This window comes from Cydia strobilella, chromosome 14 (assembly GCF_947568885.1).
Source record: "Cydia strobilella chromosome 14, ilCydStro3.1, whole genome shotgun sequence".
In the NCBI taxonomy this organism is placed as follows: Eukaryota; Metazoa; Arthropoda; class Insecta; order Lepidoptera; family Tortricidae; genus Cydia; species Cydia strobilella.
The window spans coordinates 11,251,184-11,268,773 of record NC_086054.1 but is presented as its reverse complement, the minus strand read 5'-3'; the positions used below and the strand labels follow the sequence as shown (position 1 = coordinate 11,268,773).

Here is a 17,590-nt window from a genome sequence, read left to right as displayed (position 1 = left end):
GAAACTAAAATGCATGTGTTTTTTTTAAAACATGACCAAGTATACATTTTTATAGTATTTCTTAAGGGTACTTTCGGTTAGCAATTTAGGCAAAAGTATCATTATTTATGGAATGGAGAGTCAAATATCAGAATGGAAATTGTATAACAAATCCATTTAAACTCAAATTTGAATTGCTTATCGTAAAAAAATCAAAAAAATCGTACTTCGAACGTAAAATGCTCTAGTGCAGACGCGTATCATTTTCTGCACACCTTTTAGAACAACAATGACCCTCTTTCAGAGCATGAGAAATGAAAAAGTGTTTTCCGTAGGGAGTTTAGTAAGTTTCTAGTACTATAATTAACAGTTTTTTGTCTTTATACTTCATTTTTGTATCGCAAGTGTGATGAAAAACATTGTGTGTATCTCGGGGCGTAATTTAACTTACGCCCCAACCCCATGTTGTACAATGTCCTGTGCTATGGTTTCGTTCACATCTATAGAAATATTCGCATCTGTTTCTGGCCTGTCAGTGACAGTGCTAGGCAAAAAGTCAGCCTCCGTAAAAATGCAATCATCGAATAGAAAAATTCCAGTGTTTTTGAATGTCTTAAACGGACCATTGAGAATTGAGACCCATATCTAGCGGTTGAAGCTTTGCAGTTGTGTGTGGGTAGAGAGTTAAAATGGTAACTTTTGTGAGAACTTGTGCTTTTGCGAGATCGAGAGCTTCAATCGAGACATGGCTTTTATGAATGCCCATGATTAGTAAGGCAGGATTATCTTTGGAAGCTGAAACGTGCTTGATGAAATGTTTCCTTACATCTACAAACAATTTAGCATTAATCCATCCAGAAGGGGCAGCTAATCCAAATGTCCCCGGCGGTGCACCATACAGCATATGCAGCTTAATTTTTTTTCGCGGAAATACCATAACCGGAGGTAGCGCTTGTCCCATTGAGGCTACAATGCAACATGTTGTGACTAGTCCCTCTCTCGCCACTTGTAACTTTGGCTATACCTTTCCGTGCTAAGACTTCCTGGCCGCTGGACTGTAGTGGTAGAAGTCTCGTCTAAATTATACCGTCTGCAAAACTTGTGTGTCTCTCCATAGCAGATTTCAAGTTGCGGAAGAACGAATCAACCAGAATCAACGTTGTGCTTATTAAAAGCTGTCGCCCTTGATAAGCTACATGCTGTAGTGAAATATCGGGATGTCTTTTTCTGAATGATCGAAGCCATTCAACCCCAGCCATCTGATTATCAATCCATTGTTGAGGAATGTTTTTATCAATGATTTTAGCCATCTGATAAGCGACGCGACGGCAGTCTTTCAGGGAGACACCGTAAAATATTTAAGCGCAATAATCAATATATTTTACAAGTTCTTCTTCTTCCTCCGAATGTAAAAATTCTAATTACTTCGTAGTTTGGGGTCAAACGTATCGGATTGCCTTGATTTAGATTTAGTCTTTTCACGGACAAACGTATTGTTGGATACCGCAGATTACATTTTAGACAGCATTAGGGGTCATCCATTAATTACACCATGTACTGGGTGGAATGTTTTTTTGGTGACTTTCAGATTGCTGTTCTGCATTTCTTTAAGAATTCTTTCTCTTCTTATCTCAATGCATTCTCCCCGTTTTCCACAGATTATTTGCATTATTTTTTCTGAACATTTGTGGACAGGTGAGCTAGGTCCCAGGATTGTCATCATTTTCTCAAATAACGAGTTAGAGTTTAGCTCTGGATTTTTTCTGACTAGTTTAATATTTCCTGTAGACTTTGTTGTAACAATTCTCTATGCTCTAAATTTGCATTAGTTAGGCCCGCCAAAGGGTTCTTAGGTCCTGCCAAATAATCTTTGGTTGTTCCAAAGTGGAGCAGTTCTTTATTTATTTTCAGGTTTTCAAAGCCTGGCGTTGCTACAAATTCATGCAAAGTTTTCTTATATCTCATTCCCTTCCAACCTTGGGTATTTAAATTTTGCAATTCTTTTAATTCTTCTAGTCTCCTTCGTTGCTGGCCCTATTATCTTTTTCTCATCAAAGTGTGTGTTCAGTGTACCTATCTAGTGCATAATTGATTTCCATCGTATTTTCTCTACAACGTTCGTATTTGTCATGCTACTTCAGTCAACCTCAGTACTTTTTGTACCGAGACCACATGGCGGACTCGCTATACATCAAAAATCACTTGCGTTTCTATGTGCGAACGGCACGTCTGTACACGCGTCATGCGTCAGTGTAAGTTGCTTAAAAATAGTACTGAGCGGCTGGCAAACGGCCGTCAAACTGCTGTCGCGGGGCGAGGTCATTTGAGTCGGGGCGGGGCAGTGTGTGACCGTTCTGTATGTATGATAATACTATTAGGGAGCGTTCAAATATTACGTTACACAATTTTTGAAAATTTTTCCTCGGACGATGTTTTACAGCGGCGCATAATGCAGAGAAGCTCATTTGCCCTTCTGGCAGCAAGTCGCTGTGGCCGCACTCTAATTTCACGACGTTCTTGGGCAGCCTTGCCATGCATGTAACGACTGTGCATTTGTACACTCTTTTGAGATATGAAATAAATCCCACAGGTTGCACATATTCTGTTCTTGAGATCGGATTGCACTAATGGGTAAAAGAAATCGTAAGGCATCTGCTTAAACCCTTCTGGAGGAGGCGACAAATCAACGGAAGCTCACAAGAAGTGGTGAAAACTTGCATGATCCATTGTCTAGTTGACTAGGTACGGCGAGCTTGCTTGGGGTTTGAAGGATTGGGCAGGGTGGCGGGAGGAAAGTCGGAATGGCTGATTTCAATGCACTCCTAAAGTGGGAACAGTAGGATTCGTCCGCGCATTTAATCACCTGGAAGAAATATTGCGATTCACGGACGTGAGCGCTATACCACGCCAGGTTTTTTTTTTGCCCACCTCCCTCCTCTATATTATTATTGATTTTTATTTTTCAATATTTGTTTCTTTTATATTTTTCTCTTTTCTTTACATACTTTTCTTAGACTACTTAACCTACTTACAGTCACCCTATTAATATAGTAACATATCAATTTAGTACCGTTTATTACAGTTACTACACTTGTCAATTACAAAAAATACGCATTTAATACTATTAATGTCAAATTCATTATACATAGCTAATATTATTCCAGTCTATACAAAATATACACATTTAATATAAGATTAATACAGTTATCAAAAGTTATCGTGTACAAGTAATGTCATAATGTCAAAAACTACAATTAATGTCAAATTTATTCTACATAACTGATATTATTACAGTCTTTACAAAATATACGCATTTAATACAATTCATGTCAAATTAGTTCGTGTTTAATTTAATACAATTGATGTCAAATTTATTATACATAGCTGGTATTATTACAGTTTATATAATTACAATTATTCGTCTATTTCTTTTTCATTATCATTGTCATACTCATAAAACCAATACAGTTGTCAAAAAATTTATCGTGTCTACTTGTCAGTGTTATTCTACTTTTGTCAACTTATTCTACATTTCTTTTACATTGCCATATTCAATTAATATAGTTATCAAACTTGTCTCCCTGTCCATTTGTCAATATATTCTACATAGCTAATATTGATGCAATTCATTTTATTATAGTTATTTGTCTGTTTCTTTAAATTGTCACATTCACACGCCCGGGATTGTACATTTTGCTGTAAGCAATGAGGAGCAGGAAATAGAGCAGGGGAGCCCCGTGGAGCGCCCCGCCACGCCAGGTTAGGGTCTGCTGGATCCTCCAAGCTATCTTCGGGCTTTCTATATTCCGCCGAAACATCGAAATTGTCAATTTTCATATCCCCCAGACCTTGGCAAGTGTCTCCCCAGCGTGCTGAAAATTGCGTTTTTCCAAATCATCATCAATAGTAAGCCCTTTGTTGTCGAGATGAGAACCAAAATGTTCATGCGGCAGGATGACGCCTGACAGCCGTTTGCTGAGGGGAGCCATGCGTCGCTCAACTCGGTTATATGCACTTCGCCCAGGAGCATTCGTGGCTATAAACAGGGCGTCCAGGTTGTATTTTTGAAGTGTTGAATGGCAAAGTTCTTCAGTTTCCGATAACGCGGGTTTTCGTCCGGCCCACCATCTCCAAAAATGATGATCACTGGCTTTACTTCGTTCGATTCTGTCAACATTAGGCGATTCGAAATCATAAGCATGGCTGTTCGCTGTGGAGGATGCGTGTTTCCCACTTCTTATGGATATGTATGTCGGTGTAACCAACAGCTTCTTCCTAACCACTGCACGGTATCTTTTTCAGAGTCTTGATTGGTACTTATTGTTTGAAAGGAGTCAGGAAAAGGTCTAACCCGTGCAGGAGATTTGACAGCAGATTTTTTCTCTTGTTTTGGTCTCCGCTGCTGTCGCTGCTCTTGTCGCTATTACTGCTGTTACGACTTCTACTGCGGCTGTGGTTCTCTGCATTTAATTTTCTTCGTACGGTTATTAACCGGTTTACTATTAGGCCACTGGCCTGAATAGCTTTTCCATCAACACGACGAAAAGGATTATAATATACCCCCTTTGTTTCACCTGGGAAAGGCTTTATAATTTCTGATGTCCACGTATCCCAGGTTTCTTTTCGTATTTTGTCAGTGTTTTCTTTCAATTTCCGCACCTCAGCCTCAACAATAAGGGCCGTCAGTATCTTTCGGTCACTAGACGATAATACTTTTTTATTGAGGAAAGGTTTTCCAATACTGGAGGTCTCTAAAATTTGTTTAAGATTTCCGCCAGTTATAGCCCCTATGAGTTTGCTTGCATCTATAAACTGTAAATCGTTACAATTGATGTCCCATTCCTGAAAATCAAGTAAGCACTAAGTTACTAAAGAGCTAGAAGTCACGTCATGTGGGTATTTACTATCTGGGCACAATTATAATACAAATACAGGTGTTATAAACAATTTGTTCTCTGTAATATGTCTTGCGACGTACAATGATTTTGGTTACCTAGCGCATGCAATATTATTAGAAATGTCACTTTATTTAAAATAAAAATAATCAATAAGTTGTAATTAATAATTTAAAATAAATAATGATTAATGGGTAATTATATAAGTCAATCATTCATTTGTCAGTGTCCATCAGAAATTCATCAATATTGTAATAACATTTATCTTTTAATAATTTTTTTAACCTAGTCTTAAATGTCGACAGCTGTTCATTTCTGTGTAGATCCGGTAATTTGTTAAACAATTTAGGGGCCATTGTGTAGATGGTATTTGTATAAAAGCTTGTTTTTGAAATACAATTTCCTGGGGGAAGAATTTTTAGCGTATTTGTAGCTGGGCGAGGATGAGTATTTACATGTACAGTGAATCGGTCCATATATTGTTTTACAAATACACATGCTTCGTAAATATACATAGAATGGAGTGGTAACAGGCCTAATTTCTTAAACAAAGGTCTACAGCTTGTCATTTGGTTAACTTTAAACATAGCTCGTACAATTTTCTTTTGGGCTTTAAATAAAGGCATGATATCACAACCAGCAGCATTGCCCCAGTGTATAATTCCGTATCTGAGATTAGAGGATACATAAGCGTGATAAGCAGTGAGAGCTGACTGCTGCGACACCGTTTCTGTCAGTCTTCTTATGACATAGACATACTGGTTTTTTTTTTTTTACACAGATTACATATGTGCCCTCTCCATCCCACATTACTATCTATTTGAATGCCAAGAAATTTAATTTCATTTACGTGTTCTATATTTTCTTCTTTATATTTGACCACAACATCATCCGAGGACCCTGACTTTTGGAGGTGAAATTGCATGCATTTTGTTTTTCCTAAATTTACTACTAGGTTGTTTTCACCCATCCAGTCTATAACAGTTGTAAGCGAATTATTAATAGTATTTTCATAGTCCTTATTTTTGTCACCTTTTATTATCATTGTCGAATCGTCCGCAAACAAGATCATTTGGTCATTTATAACTCGAGGTAGGTCATTTATATATATTATAAACAAAAGTGGGCCAAGAATACTTCCCTGTGGAACCCCGTATTCTATGACTTTCAACTCTGACCATGCTTTATTTTCAACTTTATGTTCATCTATGTAATTAATTTCTGTATACTGTTGTCTGTTGGTTAAGTATGATTTAATGAGTGCGTGTGCTGGACCTCGAATACCATAGGCATAAAGCTTTTGTAGCAGTTTTTTGTGGCATACGAAATCGAATGCTTTTGTCATGTCCATAAACACGGACATGACAGGTACTTTGTTATTTAGACACTCTGCATAGTTCTCATTAAATCATATATAGCCAGATTAGTACTTTTTTCCCTTATAACACCATATTGTTCATCAATTAAAATGTGAAACTTTTCTAAGAAATTATATAACATGTTGTGTATTACTCTTTCGAACACTTTTGAAACAACCGGAAGAAGTGCAATGGGTCTATAATTATCACACAGATGTTGGTCTCCTTTTTTGAATAGTGGTCTTACAACTGCTATTTTTAGTTTATCTGGAAAAATTCCGTCTTTAAGCGATAGGTTAATTATATAGCTAAGGGGCCCAGCCAAAAAGGTTGAACAGTGCTTTATAACTATAGTTGGGATGTTATCATAACCTGTACTATTAGTACACTTCAATTTTTTTATTATTCTATTTATGTCTATTGATGTAGTTGGTGTCAAAAAAAGAGAATGTAATGTCTTATCTATATTAGTTTCTGTAAGAGAAGATTTGCCAATTTGTAAATTTTTTACTAGATTTGTGTATGTATTATTAAATGAATTTGCAATATCTGTGGGATTTGTAATATAATTTCCATTGTGATTAATTTTAGAAATACCTTTCGGTGATATATATTTATTTTGGTTTATTATTTTCCAGGCTGCTCTTGTTTTATTAGTAGCTTTGTGTATAGATTTACTATTCTGTATCCTTTGAGATTTGTCAATATTTTTTTTAAATATGTTACAATAACGTTTATAAGCGGCCAGCTCTTTCTCACACTTGGATTTTTTACATGACATGTACAGTTTTCTTTTATTCTTACTGGACGTTTTAATACCTTTTGTAAGCCAAGCAATTTTTTGTCTTGATATTATTTTAATTTTCTTTAACGGGAAACACATGTCGTAATAACATTCTATAAGTTCTATGAAATAACTGTAGGCTTTATTAACATCTGAACAGCTATAAACCTCACTAAAAGATGTGCTTTCTATTAGTGTCTTAAATTTATCTAGATTTTCGACGTTATGGATACGTTTGAGTATATACCAGTGTGTCATATCAGCTGGTCTATTAATTTGAATGTTTAGCAATACTGCAGAATGATCTGAAAGATTAAGGTCAAGAATTTTGCTACTACGTTTATAAATATTGTGGGCGAAATTATCTAAGCATGATCCGCTTTGAGTTCTAGTAACTTGTTTTATTTCTAAGCGCAAATTATAATTAAGTAGCGTATTTTCAAAATCCTGTGATAGTCTAGATTTTTTTAAAAGATCTATGTTGAAGTCACCACATAAAATATTTTTTTTACCTTTAGTGACGGGTAATTTGCTTAATAATAAGTTAAGTCTTTCCATAAAACAGTCCGCATTATTGATATTTGGTGTCCTGTATACGCATATTATTATTAGTTTCAGTTCAGGTATTTCTACAGCACTACACTCAAGTTGTTTTTGATAGAAAGTTTCTTTACGAAGGTTAATTCGCAACACTCGATATTTTTTCTTGTAAGTATACACGATCCACCTCTTTTCTCTTGTCTGCAATAGTATGAAGATAATTTATAGTTTGCCATAAAAATATTATTCACGTCATCTTCATGCACAAAATGTTCCGTTAAACAAATTACATCAACGGGACTACCATTCTCTGCAAGATCTTGTAGAGATAACTCTAATTCATCTTTTTTTTTCAGGAAGCTTGCAATATTCTGATGCAGTATTGTAAACTGATTATTGATTCCGAAATGTCCGGTTTATGTCATGCTCGTTTGCTGTCTGTGGCTGTTGTATGTCCTTGGATGTAATTTCATCGCTCTTGATGATTCTTTCTTGTCGTTCATTCGTTAACTTCAGGTCTACTATCTTTCCATCTACGATTAGCTGGTTATTACTTATTACTGCATGTAGACCCTTTTTCCTAGCTTCAAACATTTTTTCGCGCATTGCATTTCGTTCTTTGAGTGAATTGGCGTCCAGGAATTCTGATATAAATAGTCCAGTCCCCCGTAAATAATGGTTATTCTTCAAAATATATTTTGTCATCCTTTTACTGATAAGCTCTACTACTAGCGGGCGGTTTCTATTACTTCTTCGGCCTACTCGGTATGTTTCCTCAATGTAGCCTACTAGGTCCACTTCCATTAGGTCGCGGAAAGCCTCGATGACTCTATTGTGGAGGTCCCATTCGGACTCTTGGTAATATTCGGCGATGCCGTAAACTACAAATTTTCTGCTATTGCTCTCGGGCACATATGAACTTGCAAGGGAGTTATTTACTATAGATGTGTCGATTTGATTGTTGGGCTCTTTTATTTTGCTTTCGTTTTTTAATGAAGTGTATTCCGCTTCTAGAGAATTGATCCTCAACGTTAAAGCATCAATTTTTTTATTTAATACGCTTTGATCTACGGTTAGGGAGTTCATGTTAAGGTCCATTTCAGCCTTATAATTGCTAAGACAGCATTTGATTTCATTTTGTATGAGGGTTTTCATTTCCATTTTTAACTGGGCGTTTATTTCTGATATAATGGATGTTTTCTGGAGCTCTAGTTTTCTGTCCAGTAACTCGCTAATTTGTTCGAGAGTCACATTTGGACGGTGAATTTGCGATTCATGTTGTTCTGACTGTGTGTGCTCTAGCTGTGGCCTCGTTGCCATGCTAGGGGAGGTTAATGTGTCTCCAAGTACGGTGCTGTCTTCACACGACATATTCATAGTATCGAATTTCTCAAACTGGCTCCTGTTCATACCTGCCGGCGAAGCAAGTGTATTTTCGTTTCTGGGCCGTCGGGTTTTGGCTTCACATGACGGACATGTCCAATATTTAATTAAATTTACTTGATGCTCTCTAAAATAAGCTGTTGTAATGTTCAAGCAAAGGAAATGGTAACTACCCGAGCAACTTGTGCAATTTAGCAATTCGCCCCTCAATGCATTGTTTATTTACAAAAAAAAAACAGAAGGGAAAAAAAAATGCAAAAAGTAGTACTCGGGCTGGAATCGATCTTGGTGCATCGGTTTCACAGACGATCAGTCTTTCAATTCTTCCACGGTAGTGACACCGCTATTGTCGAAATTAAATATCTGTATGATTTGATAGCGTGTGTTCCTTAAGTTAGTGATTCGGCAAATTGTCAACAGATGTCACTATTATCAAAACTGTCCGATACGACTGCGAACGTAGGGGTCAAAGTTCAATGCTTTGAATGTTAAAACGGTCACTGTTTATGTTTGTATTTTTGTTATTTGTAGTCACGTCACAGTTTTTTATTATTGTTTTATAATGTTTGATTGTTTTTTTTAAAGTTCTGTTCTTCTTCTTTAACACTTATTCGTTAAAATTGTTTGTAAAATTTCACTCGAATGAGTCATAACTAATTGATAATTTTTAAACACTTAGGAGTCATGCTGCACAAAGATAACACTTCCACAGTTACTAATCACACTTTTCTTCGAGTTAAGTTTGTTTTTTCTTGATTTCGTCCATAAAAACTATTTTAACACATAAATAACTACGGAGCCTTTGTTTACATGACGGCAGCGCCATCTCTCTCTTTCTCCGGATTTTCCTCTGAGTGTGCGTATGCTATCAAAATCGCTGCAGACTTTTCTTGGTCTAACTCTAGTAAACTTGGTTGCGTTCCTAAATAATACGAATTGCAAAACTAAACTTGTCCAAAAATTGCCTCAATATCGTAAGTCACTCACATGTCACAGGAGAAAGCGAAAAGTCACGAAAAATGTGACTTTGGCAACGCTGGCCGAGACAGACTGAAATAGCAAGACGTGTTCTTACGGTTGCGTGAAAATACGATGGAAAATAATTATGCACCACATATGTAATAATAAAATGAAACCACTTACATTCAGGAGGATCAAGATTTAATTTTCAAATAATATAAAATGTTTTTATACACCAAAACTTGAAAGAAGGAAAACACATATTATTAATATAATATTTTGCTTCACAACATAAACTGTACTAAAGTTGAAACTCATGCGTTGGTACCTATATAAAACAGTGAATTCCAACAACAAATTTAACAATAATAAAAAATTTGATTCCACTCATTTCATGCTTATAGCTAAATATACTATTATAATATCAACTAATCTTAAGACCAGAGTTTGGACGGATAAAGAAAATTAATATCCTAAATTATATCGAAAACAAATGTTTTAAGTTTTGGACCATGGGCAACTTTGTATGGAGCCTGGTTCAAAAACCAACAGAAATGTGAGTTAGGTCACTAGATAGGTATTTCTATGTACTTCATTTCGTTCTATGTGCACCAAGCGGAATTCCATTGCAGAACTGAGATATTGGCATTTTAGTCAAAATGTAGTCACCTTTATTACCTAGGCAATAGAGTTCAAATAAGTAAATTAATTGCTGCAGAGTAGATGTTCGCGCACCGCCGGGCGAGCGCGGCGAATGGTTTGCCGCGTTCGCCCGGCGGTGGACTATATTGCCTAGGTAATAAAGGTGACATTTTGAATAAAATACCAATATCTCAGTTCTGCAATGTAATTCCGCTTGGTGCCCATAGAACGAAATGATGATCATAAAACTCAACTCCGTTGGTTTTTGGACCATTTTGACGCATGGTCCTTTAAATGTTACAAGGCAACAACCATAGGATAAAGGCTAAGGGTTGAAGGCACGTTTGCATTTATTTTGAGTACCTAAGGCACAATTTTTTATATAGATTTATGTTAGATATAGACCAAACGAACGAAAGAAAAATTCCGTAGAAGTAAGCATGAGGATTTTATTAGGGCACTTTATGCGAGTCGGACTCGCCCACCCAGGGTTCCGTACAAATTTAACTTATTTTTTTTTATTGTTTACAAATTTATACTTTTGAGATTTTTCCCTCTAATTGTAGTGTAAGACGATATTACTTGCCAAATTTCATAGTTCTAAGACTTCTAAGTCAACGGGAAATGCCCTACAAATTTTGATTCCCTTAAGTGTCGAAATATACAGGGGTGGGCCAGTGATAAATTATCTTTTCGTATTGACGCCTTTCGTTAAAATGCATTTATTATTGGCCCATCCTGTACTTTTTTTGCGGCATAAATGGCCGCATATATTTTTTACGTTAATATAGAAGTTTTTTTTTACAGCTTCAAGGGACTGTTTTAATTTCAACTCGATACCTCCACGCGTTCCCGAGATAAAGGGTCTTGACAGACAGACGGACGGACGGACAACACACTCCTATAAGAGTTCCGTTTTTTCCTTTTCGGAACCCTAAAAATTAACTAAAGTAATAATTTCGTACACTGATCTCTATCGCACGCGCATAAGGGCTTGTGCACGAATCACGCGAGGTTTTCTCGGTTATTTTGACCCCCCCTCCACCTTGGTGAGGTTCTTGGATACAGCTTATAGAACCTCGCGTGATTTGTGCACAAGCCCTATTATGTCCCACCGATGATGCCGGCGGTCAATGCCACTGTAAGCGGGACAGCAATATAATTATGCGCGTGCGATAGAGACAGAAAATGACGGGGTCGATGTACGAAATTCTTACTTAAAAAAGTAAAGTTATTACTCATTATACTTTAAAATTTTGTGCCTTAGGCGGCCTTTACAGGGGATGCACAACGGCACGTTGTGCGAGCGAGACCTCGCTATATATATGTGCATAGCGCTATCATGTTCGCACACCGGAGCGGCGTGCGGATCCGCATCAGTGTCATAAGTGCGTTAGGACGTATGCTGACTTCTGTAGAGTATTTGCTGATCTTATATATACAAAAGTCTATGAAGTTTCTTTGCTCTATTCATTCTATAATCCGTATTTTTTTAGTGGAAAAGCACAGATTTTTCGTCGATTTTAAGATATGCAAGAATTTTCTTTCGTTCATTTTTTCAACTCTTCCGCAGAGGGTTCAGAGCGTCCTGTTAAAAAAAATCATATAATTATTTGGCCTATTTTGTTCCACATCATTCGCCAATGAGATAATTGCATATGAACATATACGAAACAATCCCTAGATCCCTACTGTAATTATCAGAAACTAAAAAGCACGGAACATCTAAACAAGACGCTCTTATAGGTAGAAAACTTAAGTAAAGCCTATCGTGTAGTCAGTAAAATGGATACATATTTGTATGCAGGGGTGCTAAAGCTAATTACTTTGCTGTAGTAGGTATGCAGTTAGTAAAATTTGGGCAGACATTCTATATTTGAAATTCCAAACGAAACACAGTTTGATAACTAATTGTATGCCCTGAATCTCGTAATTTACTTAGGATTAAGAAATTTTATGCTCACAATATAATGGTAGTCCCACGCTGGCTGTTTATAACATCGTGTGACAGGGACAACATGATAGTGTTGTATTGTGTTCTCGCTGTCACACGATGTTATATAACAGCCAGTGTGGGAGCACCATAAAATAGCAGCATAAATAGTTGGTTGTCAAGTTTCATTATCGTAAAAAGTATACATAAATGCAATAAAGGCTTTGCTTAAGTTTTTAGCGTTCAAGGTTATAAATAATCCAGAAAGTATTTTTAAGGCGAAACATGTTTTTACCCTAAATTACTAACGTGACGTTAAACAAGCCTGGTGGGTTTTATTTATTTTAGGAATGTATATTTACAATACTGTGTAATACTAGTTTATATAAAAGTAGTCATTATATTGCAACTAAACTTACAGTTAAGTGATAAAATGAATTGCATAGAAATATACAACAAGCTATATGTATAAAACATTCTCTCAACACTTTGTGCTGGTAATAATTATACTATGTACACGCGTAGACAATATATAGAAAAGAACTTTGTTCACGAAAATATACATAAACGTAATTAAGTATATAAAATTTTGTAAAAAAGAATAGTACATTACAATACAATTACGAAAAATAGGAAATTCGCAACGAGTGGCGATAAATTAAAACACGACCGATGAGAGTGTTTTAAATCCACACGAGTTGCGAATTACCTATTCGCACATGTATCGTACAACGTTTTACTGTACCTAAGGTCCTTTAAATTTTCGACATAGTTGCGTAATGTGCTAATTATCGCACTAGTCCGGTAAAGTAGCACCATATGTACTGTAAAAGGTCAAAAAATTAAGTCTTGTAACTATTTGATTGTAAATATCTATGAAATTTACTCTCGAATAGTTTCGAAGCCTTTCACCTTAATAGTAAATAATAAAGAATTGTTGGTTTTCTACACATAAATTATTCTTTTTTCTATCCTTCTACAGAAAAGAGCAATGAAATTGGGCCACTTTGTAGTGAAATTTTTATAGAGACTGACCGGCTTTCGTTGCTCCTGTGTAGTTAACTCAATTTCAATAGATGGCGTTACTAGCATGCCAAGCGCCATACAAAATGACAGAATTATCTAAAATTACGACATAATGTGGTGTGTTCCCCTATGTCCCCGGCAGGGACATATGGGAATAGGCGATCCATATATGTAAATCATTCCTATTTGTCCCCGCCTACAAATCAAGTGGGGAGGAGACAAATGGGAATAGACCCATAATATACAACTGACTTTTATTCAGATCTTTATTACTTACTATTTGTCTGTGGCTGTATTTATTTTGTCTAAAATTGGTCACATTCATAAAAAGTACAGTCAAGAAAATACCTACTCATAAAAACGGATCACAAAGTAAAGGATACCATACTCGTTTTGACTGCTCCTAAGTCATTTATGTGATCTCCATTTTACAAATAAGTTTATTGCGATATAATATCATCCGTATAAAACAGTGTAAATAGTGAGATATGTAGAGATTCATGATGTATGAAGCGTGCTTTAACACTTGCCATTTAACCGATATCTACATCACAGTGTGTGCGATGCTCTTTGGATATTTACTTATATTTATAATGCACTAAAACTTGTATGAAAAGTTGTATTTCCAACTTGCATGCCCACTCAGAATCACTAGCTCTTTCGATCCTAATACAAGAAAAGTGTCCCCAAATTTACATACATAGAATAAACGGCCATAGAAAACCTAATTTTTTTTAATCCAAAAAATTTAGAACTTTGATTGAAAATGGAAATATCTCGCGGTTCTGAGTAGAAATAATGTGAACATCCCAATTCTAAGACAAGAGTTAGGGGTACAAACCGTCTAGTTCATACCAAGCTATATATGGCAGTTATAACATTGAAATCTATTGCCATCTGTTAAAGTTCTAATTTAAACTAGAGGGTATATAAATTCCCGTGAGACTATTTTTGTCCGTCCGAATTTCTACTGCTTTTCTTTTCATACCTTAGCCATACAGATTGTTAGGTAGGTAAAACTGAACAACTTTTACTATGGGACCAACCAAGAAATCTTGTTCCATGGAAAAAAAAAACGTAATTTTGAACTTGGTCCCTTATTAAAAGTTTGTCCTACAATATAGCTGGGGGTCGAAGAAATATTTTAACCTCCTAAGGCTCACCATACAAAAAATGCCAATTGAATTTGAAATTAATAGTAAAGGAAATATGGTTGAATTTATTTGTTGACATCGAACCAAATTAAAGAAATGCAACCTTGTTCCAAAAGAAAAAAGGTTCAAATTACATTGAAATAATTAGTACTACGGGTAGTACTAATTATTTCAATGTAATTAAAAGTTTGTCCTACAATATAGCTGGGGGTCGAAGAACACCCTATATTTTAACCTAAGGCTCACCATACAAAAAATGCCAATTGAATTTGAAATTTATAGTAAAGGAAATATGGTTGAATTTATTTGTTGACATCGAACGAAATAAAAGAAATGCAACCTTGTTCCAAAAGAAAAAAGGTTCAAATTACATTGAAATAATTAGTACTACCCGTAGTACTAATTATTAGTACTAATTAAAAGTTTGTCCTACAATATAGCTGGGGGTCGAAGAACACCCTATATTTTAACCTAAGGCTCACCATACAAAAAATGCCAATTGAATTTGAAATTTATAGTAAAGGAAATATGGTTGAATTTATTTGTTGACATCGAACGAAATAAAAGAAATGCAACCTTGTTCCAAAAGAAAAAGGTTCAAATTACATTGAAATAATTAGTTCTACGGGTAGTACTAATTATTTCAATGTAATGTTAGTACTACCGTGGGCCTTAACGAGGTTATTAAGGGCCACTTGTACCATCCCACTAATTCGGGTAAACCGGTTAAACCTGGAGACACAACACACTGGGTTAACGGTTTAACCGGTTAACCCCGGGTTAGTAGGCTGGTGCAAGTGGCGTTAAATCGTGCATTTTATAAATATAAGTAAATATCTTGGGTTTGCATGTTATCTTACAAGCTAAATATTCTAAATTACTTAAGTCAGGTAAGACCAGTGACATTTACAAGATTCCTTTGCCTTAGAACTAAGGTGCGTATTTTGAGAATAATTTATCAACTTCAGGTATTACTTTTCAGGTAATTTTTGGTGTCTATCAGTACACTCGAGAAACACCTTGGAACCATAAAATGTCTTTACAAATAGTCATATTAGAAAACTCGTACTATATACTTGACATGGTTCCAATGAAATAGTTCATGTAATCTGATGACAGGCATCGTAAACTGCGAGCGAAATCCATTGAAGTACTAGGGTTGTAACTGGTCATACGTCATTTCAATGGATTTCGCTCGCAGTTTACAATGCCTGCTGATGACACTCGTATCTAAATAAAAATATATTTGTTACTAACAAATAAAATTAAAAATCGTTTGTATTTCTTTTAAATATGACGTTTTGATTGAAGGAACTGATATGTAATTTAATTTACTACAAAAAGTTGACATGTTACGTAATGCCGTAGCAAAATATTTTTTGTATAACTATTTTTATGTATAATATATTCAAGTCACGAAATAAATAATGGTAAATTTTTTACAATTTAAGTGTAGTGTAAAAAATTGGTCTAAATTTATGTCTAAACAAGTAAATCAATATGTTTTTTCTTAATCCTTATTTTTGTGTCAGATAGACACATGCTTTCTCACGTGACGTTCATCCGAACTGTCCGAACGTCAACTGTAGTTACATTACTGGTGCGGCGTCGTAGTCGCCGCTGTATATGTCAATTTAAAATGAGTGACAGTTTCCGCTGCACTACTGCCACGATTATGACGTTTATTCCTTCATTCAATTTATCGAGGTAATTGACAGATACAGCGGCGGCAACAGCGATGCTGCAACAGGTGACATCCGACTCCGAAGGTCACCTTTATTCGATATTTCTTATTGACAGGTCGATCGCCATTCGGCCGAAGGTTCGCTTTCCGTCAAAACTGCCGAACGAGCGTTCGACCGAAATTTCGGTTTCGGTATTAAAGATTTTCAAATCAGGTTCAGCTTCAGTAGAAACTGGAGCAAAACCGAACCTTCGGTTTCGAGAAAAAAAAATCGGTGGGACAATATATTTTGTTCCCAAACAACAGACACAATATTCGAGACAGTCAAATCCTCCGTGCGTCTAGCGATATTCGCCCCTCGCCACAGAATAAATAATAGTACTAGGTACAGAAAGTTCACTCAACATAACGCGTCTATAACGACAGATACGACCGCAAGGTGGCCGCAAGCGCGAGCAGGTGTCCATTCCGGAGCGGGGCGCGGCACCCACCACCGCTAGACACCAACATTGGTGTGGGCCGCATGTACTTGGAGCGACGCGACGAAATCGCGGAGCGAGCCCCGCCCGCCTAAACTTCAGTACTGTGCGTCTGTATACGCACCTTCTTCTGGCTGCCGTTCCTGTTGAGCGGCGGGGAGTGTCCCGAGTAGCCCGGGTTGGGGATCCCCAGGCCGGGCGGGGCGTGCGGCGGGCGCGGCTTCTTGAGCGAGGAGCGCAGGGGGGAGCGAGACAGCGCGCTGGCCTCGGAGGCGCCCGTGAGCGTGGTGGCCGTCGTGTTCATGGACGCCACGGAGCCGTGCCCGTTGCTGCTGTACGGCTTGCCGGACGCGTCCGTCATTGAGATACCTGGAAAACATGAGCGGGAGAAAATTTAGTGTTTGGGTTCTTTTAACTCAGAATCACTAGCATATTCAATCCTGATGATAAAAATAAACCCAAAAATTTGTATGAAAATTGCACATTCCACTACGTCACGCACATCAAGTGAAAAAAAAAAACACACTAAATCGTGACGTAGGAATGGACATTTTGCGACATCTTTTTTTAAAAGGCAGGATGGAGAATGCTGTCGATTCTGAGTAGAATGAGCCCAAGAATGTCCAGATTTGAGGGAATCAGGTTTTCAATACCGTCAACCAGAGTGAATAAGGATGGCTGACAAAACTTAAAATGTGATTTACTTGAAAATTTCTTAAAAATACCCACACAAATTTTATCAGTCGATTGAAAATAATATTAGATTTTGTTTG

At 36.6% G+C, this 17,590-nt stretch overlaps 2 protein-coding genes across 3 annotated transcripts in view; both read right to left on the bottom strand.

The window, feature by feature from the left end:
- Positions 1-7,949: 7,949 nt before the first annotated feature.
- Positions 7,950-8,927, bottom strand: LOC134747474 (uncharacterized). The gene has a single exon (XM_063682097.1). The coding sequence runs from the start codon at positions 8,925-8,927 to the stop codon at positions 7,950-7,952; it is 978 nt and encodes a 325-aa protein (XP_063538167.1).
- Positions 8,928-10,083: 1,156 nt separating this feature from the next.
- LOC134747200 (uncharacterized) overlaps positions 10,084-17,590 on the bottom strand; it is a 64,568-nt gene continuing 57,061 nt past the window's right edge. For both annotated transcript variants that reach the window (XM_063681798.1, XM_063681799.1), the window contains one exon: positions 10,084-17,186. In XM_063681798.1, coding sequence (XP_063537868.1) covers positions 16,909-17,186 — 278 coding nt within the window. In that variant the 3' untranslated portion in view covers positions 10,084-16,908. The remainder of the gene's footprint in view (positions 17,187-17,590) is intronic.